Raw genomic sequence first — 20,710 nt, 5'->3', positions numbered from 1 at the left:
ATATCAGAAAATATGATTAGATTATGCCATTAAATAGACAGACATTTAAGATTAAAATAAATGTTAGTTTCGGATTTATGGAAATTCTTCTTTTTTCTACTTGGTACTTACATTCTTATTCTGTGCATGTTTTGACTATTTTAAGCCCTGTAATATATCTGATTTATTTGCACTGCACCTTGTTTTGCAACTCTGTGGTCTCAGCAATCAGTCATTGGTGGATGCCTGTTTTTTCATCTGTTTTAATGAAATATGTTCTGAATAAAGCAAACTATAAATCTTTTTTGATAATTATTGTATTATGACTGCAAAAACTGAAAATAGTAAAATGGAGAGATAAAATCAGCAAACGTAACAAGAATAATGGCAGCTCAATGACCAGGTGCCCATTACTAAGTCTTCTCATCAGTGATGGAACGAGCAAGCAGAGGCCAAAGCTGTAGATACAAAAGAAAATGAAAATTACTATTTTATAGAACAGGAAAGATATATATCTTGGTACCGTGTTAGCCAGTGGATAGAATAATATTAGAATTGAGAGTCCTCAGTGGTTGATACCTTTTAATTGCTAGCTGAAAAGATGGTAACAAATTGCAAGCTTTCCAGACTACTCAGGTCCTTTTTATCAGGCATAGACTAATAGAAATTCTGAAGAATCACATATTTATGCACAACAGGGCACAGAAAAATGCCTTAGATAATACAGGTGACGTGAAGCAGAACCACCATTATGTGAGTGATTAACAGTTATGTCCATAAATATTGGGACAGTCTATGAATTGTTACCATCTTTTCAGTTAGCCATTAAAAGGTATCAAACACTGAGGACTCTCAATTCTAAATATTTTTCTATTTTATATAAAACAGCTAAATGTACAGTAGTAGAAATACAAAAGATGACCTCCCCTTCTGTACCTTCCCAGGACTGCTGATTTATGGTTTCAGACAGATCCAAAGAGATCTTACGAATTGTCCTTCCCATTTTCCCTACATCTGCAGTATCTATTGCATATGCCATAGGTATGTGATTAGAGGGATATTTATGGAGTATGATATATGGAGCCAGCCCAGTGAGGTCCTCAGCCGTTTCCATTTTTTACTCACTATGATAGAAAGTGGCGACTTCCTTACGGGGAACTGTAAATTCATCATGTCTCATACATGGTTGTTCAGACCTTTTACTATTTCCATATAAGAGGAAGTAAAGTACCTGATTCAGAATATGTACCTGATTTTGGTAAGCAGTCGTTGTCTCTGAGCAAATGTTTGTGAAAGGGTTTGCCGAAATAATCATCCATAACATCTCTATCCAGCATCCGGTCAAACTCAACCAAGCATTGTGTGCGATCATTGAAGAGGAGGTTCTGGCCATAACTGGAGGAAAACATCTGAAATATGTCCTTCTGGGATCCTGTCGGTCCATAGAGAGACTAAAGGAAAGTAAATATTGGGATTAGAAATCCAACTTTTGCACATATATCTGTAGTAGGGCTCACACGAGCATATAAAACGGCCGAGCGCTATGCGATGTTTTATCGGATAGCACTTGGACCAGTGTTATTCCGTGGGGCAGCTCAGATCTGTCATTATATTCTCATGCTAATTTGGCATGAGAGAACAATTGTAGCACGCTTGGAGTACATATGGTTTTTGGATCGCACTCTCTCATTCACTCTCCCATTCAAGTCTATGGGTGCGTGTAAAACATGTTATCTGAGTGCAGTCTGATTGTCATGCAATGGGGAAAATGGAGAAATGAATTTCTTCATCTTCATCAGACCTTTGCCGAGAGAATCGGATCACACTAAAGTGACACTTGGATCCAAATCTGACAGAGTTTGATCTGAGTGTGATTAACATAATCTGCCAGATTTTCTTGCACGAGAAAACATATGCTCGTGTGACACCGGCCTAAATCTGTATATTGCATCCCAACTAGTCATAGACAGGACATGTAGACATGGGCAGCACGGTGGCTCAGTGGTTAGCACTGTTGATTTGCAGATCTGGGGTCCTGGGTTCAAATCCCACTAAGTACAACATCTGTAAGGAGATCGTATGTTCTCCCCGTGTTTGGGTGAGTTTCCTCCCACACTCCAAAGACATAGTGATAGGGAATCTAGATTGTGAGTCCCACTGGGGACAGTGCCGATAGTATCTGTAAAGCGCTGCAGAATAATATAGCGCTATATAAGCAAATCATAATAAATAAATAATGATGATAGACAATGATATTAAAAACCACTTGCCTAACATTGTGTTGGTCCCCACTGTTCCACACAAACAGTGAACTGCATAAGACAAATGAAGGTCTCCTGTGGTTTATGGCTCCAAGAACCCTCTTCCTGGTTTACCCTTTCACCTTCCTTGTACCACTTCTTCCATTTTTCCGAGGTTTGTCCAAAAGTGTGAATCTCAGACAAACGTAAGAAGTGAGAGTGCAGCAGCCATTAGCTGCCACTGATTGGCTGCAGGGCTCACGTGGCACAAGAATGTCACTCTTCCTCCGGTGCAAACATCACTGCAACTGCCCTGGGATTGGTGGTGAGTATATGTTGTTTTTATTTTATACGGGAGACTGCTTTATTTAAAAAGCAGTTGTCCAGGTAGTAGACAACCCCTTTAATCAGACAACACAGCAACCTGTTAATATGCACATACCACTGACTGCACCTTGTAAAACCACCTATAAAGGGGTATAACTATAGATAGTACAGTCACATGCAGGCTCAAGTGCCTAGGCAGACCAAAGGTTACTAGGACACAAAAGCAGAGGTAGTATTAGGCCTTGTTATAGCGTTTCTGACCTCTAACTAGACAAACTATTGTGCAGCATAACAACAGGCCACAGCCTATAACACTGCAATGTCACACAATATATACAGTAGATAGAAATATTTGTGGTTTGTGTAAACTGTTTATACAGAAAAAAAGTATAATGATATAACACTAAAATGTCACCAATACATTAAGATTCGCAATGTTCACATTGGTCTTGCGCCTCTTCACAAATCTTACTCTAGTTATGGACTGAAGTAAGATTTCTGGTGTAAGTAACACAACAGCTCAACATTTTGGAGGAGTCAGGTGAAACTGGTGATAAAACTTCAGTAGTAGCTAAAATTTTGCCCAACTCAACACAAATTTTGTGATCTTTCAAAGCGTTTTTGACATAATTGCTTTGCTGAATCAGGGCCAATGTGTCTTAGTCCAGTTTCACACGTCCTGATATTTCCAGTACCAGAATAACCGGTACTGGAGATATCCGTGTCCGTGTGTGTAACACATGCAGTACACGTCAGGTAAACATGCGCCACCCGTGTGCCGCATCAGTACCACACCGACAGCCACAGGGGAAGAAACATTACAGTAAGCGCTGTTCCCCAGCAGCAGGTGCTGAAGACAGCTCTCATTATTCTCCCTTGCTCTGCCGGCGATTGCCGCAAGCAGAGGAGAATGATGAGTTATTTTAAAGTCAGAATGATGACAGCAGGTGGGGGTTTTTGGGACTCTTACTCCCATCATCTGACACTTGCTGCCACTAATAACAGTGACAGCAGGAGCAGATGATCGGGGTATCCCTCAGCCGCCGCCTGCAATATAACAAAATAAAATCTTTTAGACACTTCTCCATTACTATGCTGTAGGCTTGATGTCACCTGACAATACAAAGGTGACATCAATCCTACAAATATGAACCCCACTTGTCACCACTGCAGGGCAAGTGGGAAGAGCCGGGCAAAGCGCCAGAATTTATAGATGCGCCTTTTCTGGGCAGCTGTGGGCTGCTGTTTTTAGGCTGGGGGTGGCTACATCAATGGCCCTTTACCAGCCTGGTTATCGAGAATACAGGGGTCCCAATGCTGTTTTTTAATCATTTAAATAAATAATTTAAAAAAACGGCGTGGGGTTCCCCCGATTTTTGACAACCAATCTAGCTAAAGCTCACAGCTGGAGGCTGGTATTTTCAATTAAAGGACTTTATTCTGGCTGTGTCTTTATTTACATATAACTATACGATTAGTAATGGATAGATGTCTTATAGACACCTCTCCATTACTAAGCCGTGGGCTTGATGTCACCTGACAATACAAAGGTGACATCAACTCCACAAATATGAACCCCACTTGCCACCACTACTGGACAAGTGGGAAGAGCCGGGCAAAGCTCCAGAATTGGTGCATCTAATAGATGCGCCTTTTCTGGGCAGCAGCGGGCTGATGTTTTTAGGCTGGGGGTCTTTATTAATAGCCCCTTACCAGCTTCAGAATATCAGCCTCCAGCTGTGAGCTTTAGCAAGGCTGGTTGTCAAAAATCGGGGGAACCCCATGCCGTTTTTTAAAAATATTTAAATAATTAAAAAAAATAGCGTGGGGACCCCAATAGTCTTGATAACCAACCTTGCAGATGCTGACAGCTGAAGGTTGCAGCCCCCAGCTGTGAGTTTTGCCTGGCTGGTTAAAGAAAATAGGGGGGAACCAACACCAGGATTTTCATTCATTTATTTTATTATATCGCAGGCGACGGCTGAGGGATACCCAGATCATCCGCTCCTGCTCTCACTGTTATTAGTGGCAGCAAGTGTCAGATGATGGGAGTAAGAGTCCGAAAAGACCCCACATGCTGTGAATGTTCTGACTTTAATATATTGTAACTCTCATCATTCTCTTCTGCTCACACTGGTCTTCAGCACCTGGTGGTGGGGATCAGCACTTACTGCAACGCTTCTTCCCTGGTGGCCGTCCATGAGGAACTAATATGGCACATGGATGGCATTCAGGTGCAGTACGTGTTTACAAGGACCCATTGACTTGAATGGGTCCATGTGATCCGTGCAGCTGCACAAAAATGGACACGTCGATGTGTGGATCACTTCGACACACAGTCCATGAAAAAACACAGATATGTGCACAGACCCATTCATTTGAATGGGTTTACGTGTGTCAGTGTCTCAGGTACGGGTAAAAACTCACCACACGTACTGGCGACACTGACGTGTGAAAGAAGCCTTATCTTATCCAAATCCTGGTCCTCCTCACCACATTCCCACAGTCATCCAAGCTCTATCACAAACTTCCGTAACCTCTCTAACCTTATACCCATTCACCCGGTCCCCGCTTCCCCAGTCCCACTAACAGGAGCTCTGCTGGAACGCTCGCTCTGTCTGCAACAAGCTTTCCTACATCCATGATCTTTCTGTTACTACCAAACTTTCATTCCTCACCATCACCGAAACCTGGCTCACCCCTTCTGACACAGCCTCCCCTGCTGCACTCTCTTATGGTGGCTTCCACCTTTCTCATACACCCCGCCCCAGCAGCAAAGATGGCGGAGGAGTTGGTTTTCTCCTGTCAGATAACTGCTCCTTCACCCCAATCCCACTGCCACCCTCTGTTACCCTCCCTTCCTTTGAGGTGCACTCTATGCGCATCTACTCCCCCTCCAACCTCCAACTAGCTGTCATTTACTGCCCCCCAGGGCCAGCCACCACCTTCTTTGACCACTTCACCACCTGGCTACTTCATTTCCTTTCCGCGGACATCCCCACTATCATCATGGGCGACTTCAACATCCCCATTGACACTTCCCTCTCAGCTGCCACTAAACTTCTATCTCTCACTTCCTCCTTCGGCCTCACTCAATGGTCTTCTGCAGCCACTCACAAAGATGGTCACACATTGGACCTCATCTTCACCTGCCTCTGCTCCCTTTCTAACCTCTCTAACTCACCTCTTCCTCTCTCTGACCACAACCTTCTCACATTCTCTTCCCTCTCCACTCCATGTCTATAATCCCCACCCCACAAACTTTCACACCCTCGCAGAAAACTTAAACATCTTGACCTACATTCATTCTCTGAATCCCTCCTCTCTCTCACAGACATAAGTTCCTTACACAATGCGGATGACGCTGCCGCTCTATATAAAACCACAATAGCTGTAGCTTTGGAATCTGCTGCCCCACTTACACATACCAAAGCTCGCAAAATCAACAGACAGCCCTGGCACACCAGCCTGACCAAAGAACTGAGGCGAGCTTCCAGGGCTGCTGAGCGCAGATGGAAAAGATCCCACTCCAACGAACACTTCATCGCATTCAAACAATCCCTCACTACTTTCAAGACCACACTCGCCACAGCTAAACAAACCTACTTCTCATCTCTCATATCCTCCCTGTCTCACAACCCTAAACAGTTATTCAACACCTTCAATTCTCTCCTCCGTCCCCCAGCACCTCCTCCCTCCCCACTTATCTCAGCTGAAGACTTTGCCTCATTTTTCAAGCAGAAGATTGATAACATCAGAGACAGTTTTGGTCAACAACCCCCAGAGCCCTTCCTCCCGACTTCCCAGCCCTCTACCTTCAAAACCAACTTCTCCACCGTTACAGAAGATCAGCTCTCCACTCTACTCTCAAGATCGCATCTCACCACCTGTGCACCTGACCCGCTCCCATCCCACTTCATCCCAAACCTCACCACAGTCTTCATACCAACCCTAACCCATCTCTTCAACCTATCACTAACAACTGGTGTTTTCCCCTCAAGCTTTAAACATACCTCCATAACACCTATCCTCAAAAAACCCTCTCTTGACCCATCCTCTGTATCTAGCTATTGCCCTGTATCACTTCTCCCTTATTCCTCCAAACTACTGGAACAACACGTCTACCTTGAACTGTCCTCCCATCTCTCTTCTTGCTCCCTCTTTGACCGCTTACAATCTGGCTTCCGGTCACACCATTCCACTGAAACTGCCTTAACTAAGGTCACCAATGACCTCTTAACTACCAAGAGCAAGCGACACTACTCTGTCCTCCTCGACCTGTCGGCTGCCTTTGACACAGTTGACCGTTCCCTGTTATTACAGACCCTCTCATCCCTTGGCATCACAGACTTGGCCCTATCCTGGATCTCATCATACCTAACAGACCGGACATTCAGCGTCTCCCAATCACACACCACCTCCTCACCTTGCCCCCTATCTGTCGGAGTCCCACAAGGTTCAGTCCTTGGGCCCCTGCTCTTCTCCATTTACACCTTTGGCCTGGGACAGCTCATAGAATCTCATGGCTTTCAGTATCACATCTATGCTGATGACACACAGATCTACATCTCTGGACCAGATATCACCTCCCTACTAACCAGAATCCCTCAATGTCTGTCCACTATTTCATCCTTCTTCTCTGCTAGATTTCTGAAACTCAACATGGACAAAACAGAATTCATCATCTTTCCCCCATCTCATGCGACCCCCCCAATGAACCTATCCATTACAGTACATGGCTGCCCACTCTCCCCAGTCCCACAAGCTCGCTGCCTCGGGGTAATCCTTGATGCTGATCTCTCCTTCAAACCACATATCCAAGCCCTTTCCACTTCCTGCTGACTTCAACTCAAAAATATTTCACAAATCCGTACATTCCTCAACCAAGAATCTGCAAAAACCCTAGTCCATGCACTTATCATCTCTCGCCTTGACTACTGCAACCTCCTGCTCTGTGGCCTCCCCTCTAACACTCTCGCACCCCTCCAATCTATTCTAAACTCTGCTGCCCGACTAATCCACCTGTCCCCCCGCTATTGCCCGGCCTCTCCCCTCTGTCAATCCCTTCACTGGCTCCCCATTGCCCAGAGACTCCACTACAAAACCCTAACCATGACGTACAAAGCCATCCACAACCTGTCTCCTCCATACATCTGTGACCTCGTCTCCCGGTACTTACCTACATGCAACCTCCGATCCTCACAAGATCTCCTTCTCTTCTCCCCTCTTATCTCCTCTTCCCACAATCGTATACAAGATTTCTCTCGCGTATCATCCCTACTCTGGAACCCTCTACCACAACACATCAGACTCTCACCTACCATCGAAACCTTCAAAAAGGATCTGAAGACCCACCTCTTCCGACAAGCCTACAACCTGCAGTAACCACCGATCAACCAAACCGCTGCATGACCAGCTCTATCCTCACCTACTGTATTCACACCCATCCCTTGTAGATTGTGAACCTCCACGGGCAGGGTCCTCCCTCCTCCTGTACCAGTTATGACTTGTATTGTTTAAGATTATTGTACTTGTTTTTATTATGTATATTCCTCCTCACATGTAAAGCGCCATGGAATAAATGGCGCTATAACAATAAATAATGATAATAATAATAATTATGTTTGTGAGAGAAAACAATGCCATATAAGTCACTTACTTGCTGATTTTGTATAATTCTTACAACATCTTTGACACTCTCCGGTCTGGTGACGGCAATTTGATTGGCGATGCCTGAAAGTTTACATTTTTTGTAGTCGTTGACAGGAGCACGAGAGCCATCAGGACATAACAACTCAAAATCTGTAGATTTTAAATCCTTCGCCCAAAGTGCCGGATTTTTACCTGAAGGACAAATAACATCATTTGTATACACTATCCAGTAATAATCAGAGCCACCCTCATTAGTCAGGCTCAGAATTGGGTATATATTATTTGAATATAACACAAACCCATTGAGCGCTCCATGGAGACACTGATATTGGGACATACTGTATGACCTTACAATAAAGACATCAGGGAAATTTAGATATTTATCCATTGTATAAGAAGTCATCCTTTACCTTTGAAATACATAATTCACAAAGGAACCTGCTAATGACCGTTGTTTTCTGTTTCTCACTATATACAGAATTTCTGCTAGCTGTCAGGGAATAGAATATTAGAACATTCATTTATCAACTTAGGATAGGGGTTTGCATTCTAAATGTAAATAATAATGTTTCATTCATTCACAGCTATCAGAAATCTTTAAATGTGATGACGAGAAATTAAAATATAGAGTGAGCATGAATGCTGCAAACACTTTAATTAAACAATCAATAAAATTAAATATCACTGGTAGAGATATTATATGCAGACCTTTAATTTTTGGTAATTTTGTGGTTGGGGATGAGAGGGGGGGTCTTCCAGCAATCTGATCTTGTGGATAAGGGCAGCTCTACTGACCCCATTGCTTAACATGACCGTGAGGAGCGCTGTCAGATACTTCTTTTCTTACCGTCAGTGTTTTCAAATATAGCCGTGTGCGGCACAAATGCCACATCTCCCTTCTCCACCAGACACCTAAAATCAAAGGGAAAAGTTTAACTGACTGGAAGTAAAATAGATGTAAGTTACTTGGTGGTCCGTGAACAATAGATCCCTGCTTCCCTTGTGTGGTTTGTACACGGTAACAGATAATGGAGGAATGACCTATTTCAGGAAGGCTGGAAGTGGTTTTCGTCAGTGGTTACTCACAGTTGCTTCCACCTCTTCATGTTCACGTTCTAGAACATCAGACATTCGATATTTACTTTTTTAAATTTATTTTAATTTTTCAATTTGCGGAGTAAATTTGTAAACTCAAAATGAAATGTTCACTGCACACGCAGTTGGTGAAGTAATAATAATAATCTTTATTTTTATATAGCGCTAACATATTCCACAGCACTCTACAGGTTGCACACAGTAGAAGTAGAAGTGATGACGCTTTACTTATAAAGGTAAGGCTGAGTTCACACGTAGCAGAATTGCCGCGGAAATTTCCGCGGCAATTCTGCTCCTCCAGCCGCGGGTATATCGCATGCAGAATTTGCATGCATATACCCGCAGAAAACTAGCGTTTTGCAAGCATAATTAGCTTGCAGAATGCTAGCGTTTTCCAAGCGATCTGTAGCATCGCTTGGAAAACTGACTGACAGGTTGGTCACACTTGTCAAACATACTGTTTGACAAGTGTGACCAACTTTTTACTATAGATGCAGCCTATGCAGCATCTATAGTAAAAGATAGAATGTTTAAAAATAATAAAAAAATTAAAAAAAAGGTTATACTCACCTCAGCGGCGTCTGTTCCTAATGCTGTGTTCACGACCTTCCATTGATGTAGCGGTCACGTGACCGCGACGTCATCGCAGGTCCTTCACACACACCACGGAAGCCGCTAAGAAGGTCGGGCCGCCAGAAGGTGAGTATATCGCTATTTTTTATTTTAATTCTTTTTTTTTAACCAATTATATGGTGCCCAGTCCGTGGAGGAGAGTCTCCTCTCCTCCACCCTGGGTACCAACCGCACTTGATCTGCTTACTTCCCGCATGGTGTGCACAGCCCCGTGCTGGAAGTAAGCAGATCAATGCACCCCTATGTGTGCAGAATTGCCGCGATTCCGCAATTTTAATGAACATGCTGCGTTTTTTTCTGGATTGCGATTCCGCTCAGGAAAAAAATGCAGCATGTGCACAAAAAATGCGGATTGCATTCTGTTACATAGGATGCTTAATGTTAGCGTTTTTTTCGCGGTTTTATAGCATTTTATAGCGAAAAACCGCGAAAAAAACGCCAAAAATCTGCTACGTGTGCACACGGCCTAAAGGTTCATATATGAAAACTTGTTCCTTGATTGTGACAATACGTTATTGACATATCGATATGAGGATTCTTTACCAAAACTGTCAGTAGGAAAAATGAAATATAATTAAAGTTAGCAAAGTACCGATCAAAGTTATGACGCAGGGCAAACAAGTGAGAAAACATATATATAAAATGTAAAATGTGTATATATATATACACATAAAAAATATATATGTGTGTTTATATGTTTTCATTACGTGATTGCGTTGTTTCATAACTTTGATTGCTACTCTGCTCGTTTTAATTATATTTCATGATTTTTCTGAGTGAAAATTTTGATAAATATTCCATGAGTCTAAATGTCAATAACGCATTGTCATGATCAAGGAACAAGTTAAGTCGCATGAACTCTGCACAGGGACATGCACGATATATGGTCAGCAACCATGTTGGTGAAAGAAACAATACTCACACTCAGGATCAGTTACCTATACGTAAAAATGCTGGAGGATGTCCATGTACATGGCTGTGTTCTGGGAAGTCAACACGCATTGAGATATTAAACCAGACTTCATAGATATGATGTTGTACAAATTGCTATTTATGACCAAATCCATTTGGATACAGTCATAAACAAATCTGCACCTTTAAATTGCAAAGACAGCTGTCAATCAGTGCCGGGTGTGCTTACAGTGGCCACTCACTGTATACTGAGCGGTGACTGAAGCTGCGTCAGCCGCGCCTCTAAGACAGAAAGCCGGAGGCTGCCAGGAGGAATAAAGTTAATTTCCTCCCGATAGCTGTGTTTTCAATAGCATTTGGGGACAGGACAGGTACCCTTTAACTCTTCCATTACTGACACTGTGTTCATATTCAGGTGAAGATATTTGAATGCACACAGTTTTTATACTGATATTACTCCTCTGTAGTGTTGAGCGATACCGTCCGATACTTAAAAGTATCGGTATCGGAAAGTATCGTCCGATACCGGCAAAGTATCGGATCTAATCCGGTACCGATACCCGATACCAATACAAGTCAATGGGACACCAAGTATCGGACGGTATCCTGTATGGTTCCCAGGGTCTGAAGGAGAAGAAACTCTCCTTCAGGCCCTGGGATCCATATCAATGTGTAAAAGAAAGAATTAAAATAAAAAATAGGGATATACTCACCCTCTGACGCGCCCTGGACTTTACCGCCGTAACCGGGAGCCGTTGTACCTAAGAATGCGCGCTTGAAGGGCCTTAGATGACGTCACGGCGCTCTGATTGGTCCGTAGCGGTCGCGTGACCGCTACGCGACCAATCACAAAGCCGTGACATCACCTAAGGTCTTTCAAGCGCTTGAAATACCTTAGAAGACGTTCGCAGCTTCTGATTGGTCACGTAGCGGTCGCGTGACCGCTACGCGACCAATCACAAAGCCGTGACGTCACCTAAGGTCTTTCAAGCGCGCATTCTTAGGTACAACGGCTCCCGGTTACGGCGGTAAAGTCCAGGCTGCGTCGGAGAGGTGAGTATATCCCTATTTTTTATTTTAATTCTTTCTTTTACACATTGATATTAATCCCGATACCGATTCCCGATACCACAAAAGTATCGGATCTCGGTATCGGAATTCCGATACGGCAAGTATCGGCCGATACCCGATACTTGCGGTATCGGAATGCTCAACACTACTCCTCTGTCATGGTTCCAGTGGAAAGTGCTGCCTCTCTTCTTTTCTTCGACTGGTTCATCCTTCTCTTCTGCATGTTGGGTTATTGTGGAATTAAAGCTCACGCCTATGACTCCATCTATCGGGTCAGGATGCTGCCTGAGTGTTCTGGAGCTTGGAGTTCTGTCACAACTTCGTGCTGTGAATCACCTCTATGCCTCAATTCTGCTACATTGTTGTTCCAGCACTGCTACATTCAAGTACAACTCTGCTATAACTCAGTAATGACACTTTTACATTGTTGTGTCCTCTCTGCTACATCACATTTCCAACTCTGCTATATCATGATGACAACTGTGCTGTATTATTGTACCAACTCATTAGAAATTGCTGATCCAGTTGTGCTAAAACGGTTATTGTTTCAAGTCTACTACATCAGCTCGACATCTGGTCTACAGCCCACTCCTCCATCCTGCTGCTCCACGGCCTCAGCAGGGGAACGGATCTTAGCTAAAAATCACATTAAAAAAAATTACACAGACATTGAACTCAGTAGGCTTTTTTTTCCATATACTTATTGTGGCATAGTGACTGGTCATGTGATTAATGGGCGGTATGTATAGCAGAGGTGGGTGGCCCTGTGATGGCAGCCTGGGTATGTTTTGCTCAGCAGATCTACTGCTGAGGGATTTGTTTTATATTGGGAAGGCCTCCAGGTGATTGGATAGATGGGTGTGTCCAGTCACCTATAAACCCATCCAAAGGGATGTGTCTGAATACCCAAGATGAAGCCTGTATATGATTATGTGTTTGAGGACCTGCAGTGATGTCACGGTCACCTGACTAGCCATGTGATAGGTACCTGGGTGTGGTTATACCTATGTAATGGAGGTGTGTTTGGCACATGGGAGCAAGTGCTGGCTAGTCTGAGCCAGAGCAAGGAGGACTGTGAGATGCCTCCGGAGCGGACAGTCTGATAACCATGAGGGATACTGACCAGTGTCAGTGAGAGATGTCTGTGGGATACCTCTGAAGATAAGAGGTATCTGGGAACCTGTGTAATCGGCACCAACAGGTAACGGACAGGGATCCGTGTTATACTGACCGGGGTCAGAAAGAGAGAGAAAGAGTGAGACACTGTGTGTTAGGGCTAGTGGAGTGCACCGAGTATAGATAGGTAGCAACAAGGTGCGTTCGCAGCCCAGGGTCCACCGTGCAGAGATATCTGCTGCAAAGTAATGGCAGATAACCTCTGAGCTCACACGTAAGTTAAGCTTCACCCCGTGTGAACTGGAAGCGATCTCTGTTGCCTCACAGAGTCACGCTGTACACAAAACTATTTCCCTAACTAAGGGTTGTGCTTGCTCTGGAACTCTTCTGTGCTAACCGCACACATGAAGGAGACAGATGCTAAGCCAAGCGACTAATTGCCCTCACTTATGCTAGCTGCCAGCCTGAGTGTATAGTCCCAAAGCTACAGCCTTACACCACATATGAATAGTGTGGTATAGTATCCACTGGCATAAGCCAAAAACATTTGATACTAGAGCATGGCCGTGCGGCCATGCAAACCTTTTATAGTTGCAGCTCTTAAGGACCTTCCTGGTGGACCAATAAGAGCTGCTACAGGGACTGAGCATGTGACCCCCAACCTCCAATGAGAGGTCCTCCCGTGGGCATGCTCAGTGCATGAAAAGCAGGACTTAGTCCCAGAAAAGCCTGCTCGCCGCTGACCAGTGCTGGCTACAAAGGCAGAGCCTGGAAAGGCAGCAGTAACCATTCACACAGTATCAGGCTGAGCCAGACGCTGGGACCGACGTCTCTGCTGAGCAGGTTCCACTGCAGCTGGAGGAGAATGGGAAACCGCAGCAGACATGGTTCGAGATTCCCCCTGTGCAGTGAGGGGAACTCGAAACCTAACACTGTGTTTACTCTATGGGATACCTCTGAGGATAAGAGGCATCTGGGAACCAGTGTGACGGATGCCAACATGCCAACAGGTAACGGACTGTAATCCGTGTTATGCTGACCGGGGTCAGTGAGGAACTATAGTTCCATTGTAAAGCTGACTGTGTACAGACAGTGTTCAGTGTTATGGTTCTCAATGGCAAGAGAACATAGCCCAGCAAACATAAGTACTAGCTCTTGGAAGGATGGAAACTAAACTGACCATGAACTAAACCTGCCGCACAACTAACAGTAGCCGGGTAGCGTTGCCTACGTTTTTTATCCCTAGACGCCCAGCGCCGGCCGGAGGACTAACTAATCCTGGCAGAGGAAAATATAGTCCTGGCTCACCTCTAGAGAAATTTCCCCGATAGGCAGACAGAGGCCCCCACATATATTGGCGGTGATTTTAGATGAAATGACAAACGTAGTGTGAAAATAGGTTTAGCAAAATTGAGGTCCGCTTACTAGATAGCAGGAAGACAGAAAGGGCACTTTCATGGTCAGCTGAAAACCCTATCAAAATACCATCCTGAAATTACTTTAAGACTCTAGTATTAACTCATAACATCAGAGTGGCAATTTCAGATCACAAGAGCTTTCCAGACACAGAAACGAAACTACAGCTGTGAACTGGAACAAAATGCAAAAACAAACGAGGACTAAAGTCCAACTTAGCTGGGAGTTGTCTAGCAGCAGGAACATGCACAGAAAGGCTTCTGATTACAATGTTGACCGGCATGGAAGTGACAGAGGAGCAAGGTTAAATAGCGACTCCCACATCCTGATGGAAACAGGTGAACAGAGGGGATGAAGCACACCAGTTCAATTCCACCAGTGGCCACCGGGGGAGCCCAAAATCCAATTTCACAACAGTACCCCCCCCTCAAGGAGGGGGCACCGAACCCTCACCAGAACCACCAGGGCGATCAGGATGAGCCCTATGAAAGGCACGGACCAGATCGGAGGCATGAACATCAGAGGCAGTCACCCAAGAATTATCCTCCTGACCGTATCCCTTCCATTTGACCAGATACTGGAGTTTCCGTCTGGAAACACGGGAGTCCAAGATTTTTTCCACAACGTACTCCAACTCGCCCTCAACCAACACCGGAGCAGGAGGCTCAACGGAAGGCACAACCGGTACCTCATACCTGCGCAACAATGACCGATGAAAAACATTATGAATAGAAAAAGATGCAGGGAGGTCCAAACGGAAGGACACAGGGTTAAGAATCTCCAATATCTTGTACGGGCCGATGAACCGAGGCTTAAACTTAGGAGAAGAAACCCTCATAGGGACAAAACGAGAAGACAACCACACCAAGTCCCCAACACAAAGCCGAGGACCAACCCGACGCCGGCGGTTGGCAAAAAGCTGAGTCTTCTCCTGGGACAACTTCAAATTGTCCACTACCTGCCCCCAAATCTGATGCAACCTCTCCACCACAGCATCCACTCCAGGACAATCCGAAGATTCCACCTGACCAGAAGAAAATCGAGGATGAAACCCCGAATTACAGAAAAAAGGAGACACCAAGGTGGCAGAGCTGGCCCGATTATTGAGGGCAAACTCCGCTAAAGGCAAAAAAGCAACCCAATCATCCTGATCTGCAGACACAAAACAGCTCAAATATGTCTCCAAGGTCTGATTCGTCCGCTCGGTCTGGCCATTAGTCTGAGGATGGAAAGCAGACGAGAAAGACAAATCTATGCCCATCCTAGCACAGAATGCTCGCCAAAATCTAGACACGAACTGGGTTCCTCTGTCAGAAACGATATTCTCCGGAATACCATGCAAACGGACCACTTTTTGAAAAAACAGAGGAACCAACTCGGAAGAAGAAGGCAACTTAGGCAGGGGAACCAAATGGACCATCTTAGAGAAACGGTCACACACCACCCAGATGACAGACATCTTCTGAGAAACAGGAAGATCCGAAATAAAATCCATCGAGATGTGCGTCCAGGGCCTCTTCGGGATAGGCAAGGGCAACAACAATCCACTAGCCCGAGAACAACAAGGCTTGGCCCGAGCACACACGTCACAAGACTGCACAAAGCCTCGCACATCTCGAGACAGGGAAGGCCACCAGAAGGACCTTGCCACCAAATCCCTGGTACCAAAGATTCCAGGATGACCTGTCAACGCAGAAGAATGAACCTCAGAAATGACTTTACTGGTCCAATCATCAGGAACAAACAGTCTACCAGGTGGGCAACGATCAGGTCTATCCGCCTGAAACTCCTGCAAGGCCCGCCGCAGGTCTGGAGAAACGGCAGACAATATCACTCCATCCTTAAGGATACCTGTAGGTTCAGAGTTACCAGGGGAGTCAGGCTCAAAACTCCTAGAAAGGGCATCCGCCTTAACATTCTTAGAACCCGACAGGTAGGACACCACAAAATTAAACCGAGAGAAAAACAACGACCAGCGCGCCTGTCTAGGATTCAGGCGTCTGGCGGACTCAAGATAAATTAGATTTTTGTGGTCAGTCAATATCACCACCTGATGTCTAGCCCCCTCAAGCCAATGACGCCACTCCTCAAAAGCCCACTTCATGGCCAAAAGCTCCCGATTCCCAACATCATAATTCCGCTCGGCGGGCGAAAATTTACGCGAGAAAAAGGCACAAGGTCTCATCACGGAACAATCGGAACTTCTCTGCGACAAAACTGCCCCAGCTCCGATTTCAGAAGCGTCGACCTCAACCTGAAAAGGAAGAGCAACATCAGGCTGACGCAACACAGGGGCGGAAGAAAAGCAGCGCTTAAGCTCCCGAAAGGCCTCCACAGCAGCAGGGGACCAATCAGCAACATCAGCACCCTTCTTAGTCAAATCAGTCAATGGTTTAACAACATCAGAAAAACCAGCAATAAATCGACGATAAAAGTTAGCAAAGCCTAAAAATTTCTGAAGACTCTTAAGAGAAGAGGGTTGCGTCCAATCACAAATAGCCTGAACCTTGACAGGATCCATCTCGATGGAAGAGGGGGAAAAAATATATCCCAAAAAGGAAATCTTTTGAACCCCAAAAACGCACTTAGAACCCTTCACACACAAGGAATTAGACCGCAAAACCTGAAAAACCCTCCTGACCTGCTGGACATGAGAGTCCCAGTCATCTGAAAAAATCAAAATATCATCCAGATACACAATCATAAATTTATCCAAATAATCACGGAAAATGTCATGCATAAAGGACTGAAAGACTGAAGGGGCATTTGAAAGACCAAAAGGCATCACCAAATACTCAAAGTGGCCCTCGGGCGTATTAAATGCGGTCTTCCACTCATCCCCCTGCTTAATTCGCACCAAATTATACGCCCCACGGAGATCTATCTTAGAGAACCACTTGGCCCCCTTTATGCGAGCAAACAAATCAGTCAGCAGTGGCAACGGATATTGATATTTAACCGTGATTTTATTCAAAAGCCGATAATCAATACACGGTCTCAAAGAGCCATCTTTCTTAGCCACAAAGAAAAAACCGGCTCCTAAGGGAGATGACGAAGGACGAATATGTCCCTTTTCCAAGGACTCCTTTATATATTCTCGCATAGCAGCATGTTCAGGCACAGACAGATTAAATAAACGACCCTTAGGGTATTTACTACCCGGAATCAAATCTATGGCACAATCGCACTCCCGGTGCGGAGGTAATGAACCAAGCTTAGGTTCTTCAAAAACGTCACGAAATTCAGTGAAGAATTCAGGAATCTCAAAGGGAATAGATGATGAAATGGAAACCACAGGTACGTCCCCATGCGTCCCCTTACATCCCCAGCTTAACACAGACATAGCTTTCCAGTCAAGGACTGGGTTATGAGATTGCAGCCATGGTAATCCAAGCACCAACACATCATGTAGGTTATACAGCACAAGAAAGCGAATAATCTCCTGATGATCCGGATTAATCCGCATAGTTACTTGTGTCCAGTATTGTGGTTTATTACTAGCCAATGGGGTGGAGTCAATCCCCTTCAGGGGTATAGGAGTTTCAAGAGGCTCCAAATCATACCCACAGCGTTTGGCAAAGGACCAATCCATAAGACTCAAAGCGGCGCCAGAGTCGACATAGGCATCCGCGGTAATAGATGATAAAGAACAAATCAGGGTCACAGATAGAATAAACTTAGACTGTAAAGTGCCAATTGAAACAGACTTATCAAGCTTCTTAGTACGCTTAGAGCATGCTGATATAACATGAGTTGAATCACCGCAATAGAAGCACAACCCATTTTTTCGTCTTAAATTCTGCCGTTCACTTCTGGACAGAATTCTATCACATTGCATATTCTCTGGCGTCTTCTCAGTAGACACCGCCAAATGGTGCACAGGTTTGCGCTCCCGCAGACGCCTATCGATCTGGATAGCCATTGTCATGGACTCATTCAGACCCGCAGGCACAGGGAACCCCACCATAACATCCTTAATGGCATCAGAGAGACCCTCTCTGAAATTCGCCGCCAGGGCGCACTCATTCCACTGAGTAAGCACAGCCCATTTACGGAATTTCTGGCAGTATATTTCAGCTTCGTCTTGCCCCTGAGATAGGGACATCAAGGCCTTTTCCGCCTGAAGCTCTAACTGAGGTTCCTCATAAAGCAACCCCAAGGCCAGAAAAAACGCATCCACATTGAGCAACGCAGGATCCCCTGGAGCCAATGCAAAAGCCCAATCCTGAGGGTCGCCCCGGAGCAAGGAAATCACAATCCTGACCTGCTGAGCAGGATCTCCAGCAGAGCGAGATTTCAGGGACAAAAACAACTTGCAATTATTTTTAAAATTTTGAAAGCAAGATCTATTCCCCGAGAAAAATTCAGGCAAAGGAATTCTAGGTTCAGATATAGGAACATGAACAACAAAATCTTGTAAATTTTGAACTTTCGTGGTGAGATTATTCAAACCTGCAGCTAAACTCTGAATATCCATTTTAAACAGGTGAACACAGAGCCATTCCAGGATTAGAAGGAGAGAGAGAGAGAGAAAGGCTGCAATATAGGCAGACTTGCAAGAGATTCAATTACAAGCACACTCAGAACTGAACTGAAGGGAAGGGGAAAAAAAAAAAAAAAAAAAAAATCTTCAGCAGACTTCTCTTTTCTCTCCTTTCTCTGTCAATTAATTTAACCCTTTGTGGCCGGTCAAACTGTTATGGTTCTCAATGGCAAGAGAACATAGCCCAGCAAACATAAGTACTAGCTCTTGGAAGGATGGAAACTAAACTGACCATGAACTAAACCTGCCGCACAACTAACAGTAGCTGGGTAGCGTTGCCTACGTTTTTTATCCCTAGACGCCCAGCGCCGGCCGGAGGACTAACTAATCCTGGCAGAGGAAAATATTGTCCTGGCTCACCTCTAGAGAAATTTCCCCGATAGGCAGACAGAGGCCCCCACATATATTGGCGGTGATTTTAGATGAAATGACAAACGTAGTGTGAAAATAGGTTTAGCAAAATTGAGGTCCGCTTACTAGATAGCAGGAAGACAGAAAGGGCACTTTCATGGTCAGCTGAAAACCCTATCAAAATACCATCCTGAAATTACTTTAAGACTCTAGTATTAACTCATAACATCAGAGTGGCAATTTCAGATCACAAGAGCTTTCCAGACACAGAAACGAAACTACAGCTGTGAACTGGAACAAAATGCAAAAACAAACGAGGACTAAAGTCCAACTTAGCTGGGAGTTGTCTAGCAGCAGGAACATGCACAGAAAGGCTTCTGATTACAATGTTGACCGGCATGGAAGTGACAGAGGAGCAAGGTTAAATAGCGACTCCCACATCCTGATGGAAACAGGTGAACAGAGGGGATGAAGCACACCAGTTCAATTCCACCAGTGGCCACCGGGGGAGCCCAAAATCCAATTTCACAACAGTTCAGGCTGTTGCATACTACCAAGTTCTTGAGTTTGCAGTTTATGCTGAGGTGGAAATAAACCAAATAGACTGCTGTTGTAAGAAAATCATGCCTGAGTGCGTTTATCCCGTTGCCAAGCGAGTGTCCCCCAAGACACGCAGTAAGCGTTATCTTACATCATGTACAGTTAGGTCCAGAAATATTTGGACAGCAACACGAGTTTTGTCATTTTAGATGTTTACCAAAACATATTCAAGATACAGTTATATGATCAATATATGGGCTTAAACTGCAGACTCTCAGCTTTAATTTGAGGGTATTCGCATGCTAACAGGAGTAAAGGCCCCGTCTCACATAGCGATTTACCAACGATCACGACCAGCGATACGACCTGGCCGTGATCGTTGGTAAGTCGTTGTGTGGTCGCTGGGGAGCTGTCACACAGACAGCTCTCTCCAGCGACCAATGATCAGGGGAACGACTTCGGCATCGTTGAAACTGTCTTCAACGATGCCGAAGTCCCCCTGCAGCACCCGGGTAACCAGGGTAAACATCGGGTTACTAAGCGCAGGGCCGCGCTTAGTAACCCGATGTTTACCCTGGTTACCAAAAAAAACAAACACTACATACTCACCATCTGATGTCCGTCAGGTCCCTTGCCGTCTGCTTCCTGCTCTGACAGTGCCGGCCGTACAGTGAGAGCAGAGCGCAGCGGTGACGTCACTGCTGTGCTGTGCTCTCACTGTACGGCCGGATCTCAGTCAGAGCAGGAAGCAGACGGCAAGGGACCTGACGGACATCAGATGGTGAGTATGTACTGTTTGTTTTTTTTTTACATTTACGCTTGTAACCAGGGTAAA

General features: G+C 44.9%; 1 protein-coding gene across 1 annotated transcript in view; it reads right to left on the bottom strand.

Annotated features, from left to right (window-relative positions):
- Positions 1 to 278: 278 nt before the first annotated feature.
- Positions 279 to 20,710, bottom strand: part of LOC143808513 (saxiphilin-like) — a 104,027-nt gene continuing 83,595 nt past the window's right edge. The window contains exons 17-20 of the mRNA XM_077291263.1: positions 9,046 to 9,110; positions 8,206 to 8,390; positions 1,229 to 1,430; positions 279 to 437 (exon numbers count right to left, since the gene is read on the bottom strand). Of these exons, the coding sequence (XP_077147378.1) occupies positions 406 to 437; positions 1,229 to 1,430; positions 8,206 to 8,390; positions 9,046 to 9,110 (484 nt within the window). The 3' untranslated portion in view covers positions 279 to 405. The remainder of the gene's footprint in view (positions 438 to 1,228; positions 1,431 to 8,205; positions 8,391 to 9,045; positions 9,111 to 20,710) is intronic.

Source organism: Ranitomeya variabilis, chromosome 2, assembly GCF_051348905.1.
Source record: "Ranitomeya variabilis isolate aRanVar5 chromosome 2, aRanVar5.hap1, whole genome shotgun sequence".
Lineage (NCBI taxonomy): Eukaryota > Metazoa > Chordata > Amphibia > Anura > Dendrobatidae > Ranitomeya > Ranitomeya variabilis.
This window is presented reverse-complemented; position numbering and strand designations above follow the sequence as displayed.